This window comes from Salpingoeca rosetta (assembly GCF_000188695.1).
Source record: "Salpingoeca rosetta unplaced genomic scaffold supercont1.31, whole genome shotgun sequence".
NCBI classification, from domain to species: Eukaryota; class Choanoflagellata; order Craspedida; family Salpingoecidae; genus Salpingoeca; species Salpingoeca rosetta.
The window spans coordinates 776930-781929 of record NW_004754903.1 but is presented as its reverse complement, the minus strand read 5'-3'; the positions used below and the strand labels follow the sequence as shown (position 1 = coordinate 781929).

The 5000-nt window shown below is 54.8% G+C and overlaps 2 protein-coding genes across 2 annotated transcripts in view; one reads left to right on the top strand and one right to left on the bottom strand.

Annotated features, from left to right (window-relative positions):
* The first annotated feature begins 627 nt into the window (after window positions 1–627).
* Window positions 628–3551, top strand: PTSG_09828 (uncharacterized protein). Its single transcript, XM_004989128.1, has 6 exons — window positions 628–1059; window positions 1318–1404; window positions 1568–1813; window positions 2021–2104; window positions 2232–2636; window positions 2838–3551. Exons 1-6 carry the CDS (start codon window positions 817–819, stop codon window positions 3096–3098), a joined length of 1326 nt encoding a protein of 441 aa, XP_004989185.1. The 5' UTR covers window positions 628–816; the 3' UTR covers window positions 3099–3551.
* A 60-nt stretch (window positions 3552–3611) lies between these two features.
* PTSG_09827 (uncharacterized protein) overlaps window positions 3612–5000 on the bottom strand; it is a gene marked incomplete at both ends in the record, with an annotated part of 2454 nt that continues 1065 nt past the window's right edge. Inside the window, 3 exons of the mRNA XM_004989127.1 lie at window positions 3612–3790; window positions 4020–4052; window positions 4188–5000. The exon at window positions 4188–5000 is cut by the window's right edge and continues 116 nt beyond it. Coding sequence (XP_004989184.1) covers window positions 3612–3790; window positions 4020–4052; window positions 4188–5000 — 1025 coding nt within the window. The remainder of the gene's footprint in view (window positions 3791–4019; window positions 4053–4187) is intronic.

The following is a 5000-nucleotide window of genomic DNA, read 5'->3' as shown; positions in this document are numbered from 1 at the left end:
GCACGCCCGCATACACAAACACACACACACACACGCACGTCAATGTCGGAGGAGACACTAGCAGGCTGATCGCAGTTGGCGCGGGAAATCTTCGAGGCGAGGGCGGAGAACTCGCTGAACGTGTCAATGAAGACGACGTTGTCCTCAACAGGCGGACTGGCAATCTGGTTCAACTCGCTCACGTCAGCACCGGAGATGCCTGTTCGTGTCAACGTTGCAGCGCGGTGTCGTGTATTAGTGGTGACAACGAAACACACCCTCGCTCAAATGCATGCACAGGTGAAACAGATGTGAGCTCAAGGAAGCACGTGACCACGTGGCTGCACTGCACTGAGAGTATGCACACAACAGAACACACACATGCACACATGCGCACACATACATTTGTAGAAACACGAATGCACACGCCCTCGTCCTCACCACGTTGCAGTTGCGCTTGCACACAAGCCATCGAATCATTTCGTCACATCAGTTCATGTGTCACATCATCAGTTTTATGGGCATTGTGTGTGTGTGATATGACGCCTGAGCGTAGTGGGCATATGATTGGCTCACTTTCCTCACATGTCGTAGGCCAGGTGACTTCATAAGACGTGTTGCTTTATGTTACACCATGAACAAAGACCACAACACGCGACCTTTTTGCCCGAAGAACACACCATTCATTCATTCATCCGAACGCACCACGAAGCGATACTTGCCGATCGAAACCTACCACTCACACACACGCGCACGCACGCACGCACCTACGACACAACACATTATTTTCTTCTTCGCCGCTTTCGATCAGACCACCTCCTTCTCCTTCTCTTCGACATGTTCATGCGTCCCACCATGGCAACAGTCACGCTTGTGATCGTCGTGGCACTGATGGCCGCCGCCATGGCCTCTGCTGCCCCCCTTCCAACTCAATGCGACACGGCCACGTACGACGGCGAGGCGCAGCTCACCTTCCGCTGCCTTCGTTCCAAGAGGATCCATGAGTACAAGCAAGGCCGCCTCGACAAGTTTGCCATCACACTTGCTTCCCAGCTGTCATCCACATGCGGCCTTGCCCAAGTGCGTCGTCCGTGGTGTGGAGTTTGTGTGTTGCAAGAAGCGTGGTAGCTTGCTTGTGAGTTGTGTTCGTGGGCTTGCTCGCTGGCTTGGTTTTTATTGACCTGATGTGCTTGCTGCCCCTGCAGCAACAAATAAAACTGCTCGTGTATGCTCTCACACTGCCGATCAACCACACACACACACACATCCGCGCACGCGCGCACACACACATCCGCGCACGCGCACTCACACTCACCCTCTCCCTCCCGTTGTAAACAGTGCGACCTCAAGTCCGCTGTTGGATCCGACATCACCCCCGTGTCTGGCCTGGATAACACCCTCCGCGTCCCTGTCAAGAATGCTTCTGTACGAGCTCACTGCTACTTTTTTTGAGTCCTGCTCTTGCGCGTGATCACACACGTGAGTTACTTCTTTGTCCAACTGCACCACATGCGCACTTCAGCACACACCCTCACTCCCTCACACAAATCTCCCTCACACCTACACCCAAACGTACAACTTTTGCAAGGTTGCCCAAGCTATTGAGACCTGCCTGGACAGCAACGAGATCGAGTTTATGCAGTGCACGCTGAGACACGTTGAGCATATTGCTGCTGGAGACGCCGGCGTGTGCGACAGCACGACCTACACAACAGCTGCCGTGATGACAACCAAGTGTCTTCGTGGGCAGCAGCTGGACCAGTTTACAGACGCTCAACTCGACAAGTTCTCGCAGCAGCTGCGCGACGCCATCCAGGACGACTGCGGCCTTGACGTGAGGCATCGTGTTTGCTGTTGTGTGTGTGTGTATGTGTGGATGCGTGGGTGCGTGTTTGTATGTGTGATGCGTTGTTGTTGGCTCGCTGTGTGTGCAGTCAATACTTTTTCATGTGCTGCCTGTCGAGATCAGGCACAGGGGAAGTGTCGTGTTGTTCTTCTCATGTACTCTGTTGGTGTGCTCTGGCTGTTGCGTATGTGGCAGGAATGCGCGCTGTCGCTCAAGGACGGGTCTGCGGTGACGCCCCTCTCAAGCAACGAGTTTTCTGTCGCTGCCAGGAACTCTACGGTGGGTGATTGCGGAGCAACAGGGATGATAGCGTTGTCTGCGTACTGTCGTTTGGTTGTATTGTGGCACGGCGAAGCACTCACTCACCCATTTGTCCATTCACACACGCACACCTTGCGCTTGTTAGGTTGTGACTGCCCTGCAGTCATGCAAGCTTCGCTTTCATCGATGCAAAGTCGCAGCCGTTGTGGAAGCCACAACAACAACAACTACCACAACAACAACAACAACTACCACAACAACAACAACCACCACCACCACCACCACCAAACCCAAGGCAACAACAACTCACTTCGACTTCTTCCAAGAGCACTACGGAAATGACGATTTCTACCTAAACTCCTACTTCATGGACATGTCCAACGCGTTCGATGGCCCACCTCCTGCCTGTCAGAGCACCCCCTTGAATCTCCCGGACCGTACGCGCACTGCCATTTGCCACGACGTGTCAGCGGACATCCCCAACTTTGTTGCTTCCACACATATCCAATCATTGTGCATCGAGCTTTGGCACAACTACCCGCTGGAAATGGTACGCTCGTTCCTTGTTCACGTGTGTGTTTGATGCTTGTAATGGAGCGCTGTACTCGCACGGCGTGAAGAACTTGTGCGAAGCAAGCGTCACACCCGCTTATCCGTGCTTTCGTAACATGTTCAGGGTCAAGGCACTTGTAACGATCTCACATGTTTTGCATTGCTTGTGGTGATACAACTGCTCCTTGGTGTGATGCAGCACTTTTACCTGCAATGCCCGAGCGGGCAGCGAATGGAGGTTGTGCACAACGACGGCAGTAATCTTGATGTCGATGACACGTTTTGTTGGACGCCGACGGCCACTGGCGATTTCCCCGACAGCAACCCTGCCGCACCACACGAATCGTGGTCCAGACTAGATGGCTGCACCACGAAGGGACAGTGGGTCATCGACTACCTGGAGGCCTCATTTTTCAGTGATGGCGCGATGCGTAGCATTGACATCACGTTCAACACCTGAGCGTCAAGTTGCGTTGTGCAAGCCCTTGCTCCATACGAACCCATGCTTGTTTGACGTTTGCTTCTCTTTCAATGTAAACTCTCTCTCTCTCTCTCTCTCTCTCTCTCTCTCTCTCTCTCTCTCTCTCTCTCTCTCTCTCTCTCTCTCTCTGTGTGTGTGTGTGTACGTCATTCTGGCTTGCGCCTATTGTTTCTCGGTTTCTCGGTTTGCCCTTGCCCTCTGGCTGTGCCCTCTGTCCCCGCTTGCTTGTTGCCTTCCTTGTGTTTGCGTCATCCACGCCAACGCTGTTACGTTGATCTTTCTCCAATACAACCCCCCCTTTCCATGCTTCCGGTTCACGTGTACGTGTGTAATCACAGCCCAGCGTCGTGGTGTAACAACAAACACAAAACAACCGCACATGTCACACAGTTATGTAAAATGAACAGCGCACCCAGCAACAAACACAACCAAGCAAACATCGTGAATTCAGGAAACACGCACAAGCACACACACACACACACACACACACTTTCACTCGTCATTGCTGTCGTCATCACGGGGCTTCTCATGCTCCTCGTCCTTGTGCGACAGCATGGCGGACGGCTCGTCGTACAAGGCCTCGCCGTCATCCTGCGACGTACCGTTGTTGTCAGCGGCCATCCGATCATCGTCGGGGTTGACGGTCAGGTACCCGCCCTCATTCTGCTCAGCTGCTCGCATGAACAGGGAGGCACAGGACAACAACCGAAGAGAAAGGCGAGTGGATGGTGTGAGCGTGTGTGTTACTGGGGGCGCATGTCACGCTGGGATGTGCATGTCACGCTGGGATGTGCATGTCACGGAAACAACAACAACAACAGCAACAGCTGCTGCAGCTGCACGCACTCGTAGCACACGCCATGAAATGAGATATCGAGCACGGCAACGTCTGCAACTTACAATCGTCGTACATGTCCTGGTCCTCGTAGAGTGCTGTACCAACAACACGGAGTGGTGACGAGAGCAGTCACAGGTGAGTTGAATGCATGTATCAATGGAACTGAAGCAAGCTCCCACATGCCACACATGCACACACACACACATACGCACACACATATACGCACTCACGCTCCATGTCGGCGTCGTTGGCGGGTCTCTTCGTCGGCTGTTGTTGTTGTTGCTGCTGCTGCTGTTCGGTCCACGGCTTTGGCTCGTTTAGCATGTACGCTGGGTTGGAGATGACCATGTCACGGCCGTGGAGAGAGCCGGAGCGATAGGAAGCCATGGTAGAGCCCTGCTGACCATCAAACTTGTGTGCACCACCACTGGCTGCCTTTGCGTTCTTGCGGCGAAGCAGCGCGACGCCAATCATGATGAGGGCGAGGGCGATGACGGCGCCAACAGCAACAGCGACGTAAATCAGTGTGTTCGAGTCAGCAGTGCTGTCTGTGCCAGACTGGGAGGCAGACGGGTCACGTGTTGTTGGGCTCTTGGTCGTGCCACCACCACCCGGCAGCACGCAGCGGCCGCTCTTCAGCTCCTCGCCATCGAAACAGGCCGTGCACTGTGTCGGCAGAGTGCCAGAGCACGACTTGCACGAGGTGTCGCACGCCTTGCATTCGCGTGCGCCCAGCGTCGTGGTGGATGCAAAGTACTGGTCCGGGCAGGCGTCCACGCACTCATCGCCAGTTGGCAGGAGCAGCTTGGTGCCAGCGCACTGCGTGCAGCGATCGGCATTGCACGTGGCGCAGCCAGCGGTACACGGCACACATGTGTCGAGGTCGGCGTCAGCGTAGGAACCAGTGGGGCAGCTGCTGGCCTCCACGCACGCGCCATTATGGCGGAAATAACCGCGACGGCACGTGACACACACGTCAGCACTCGTACAGATGTCGCACGTGGCGGGGCATGTCAAGCACTGGCCGCTCTCCTTGTATGTGG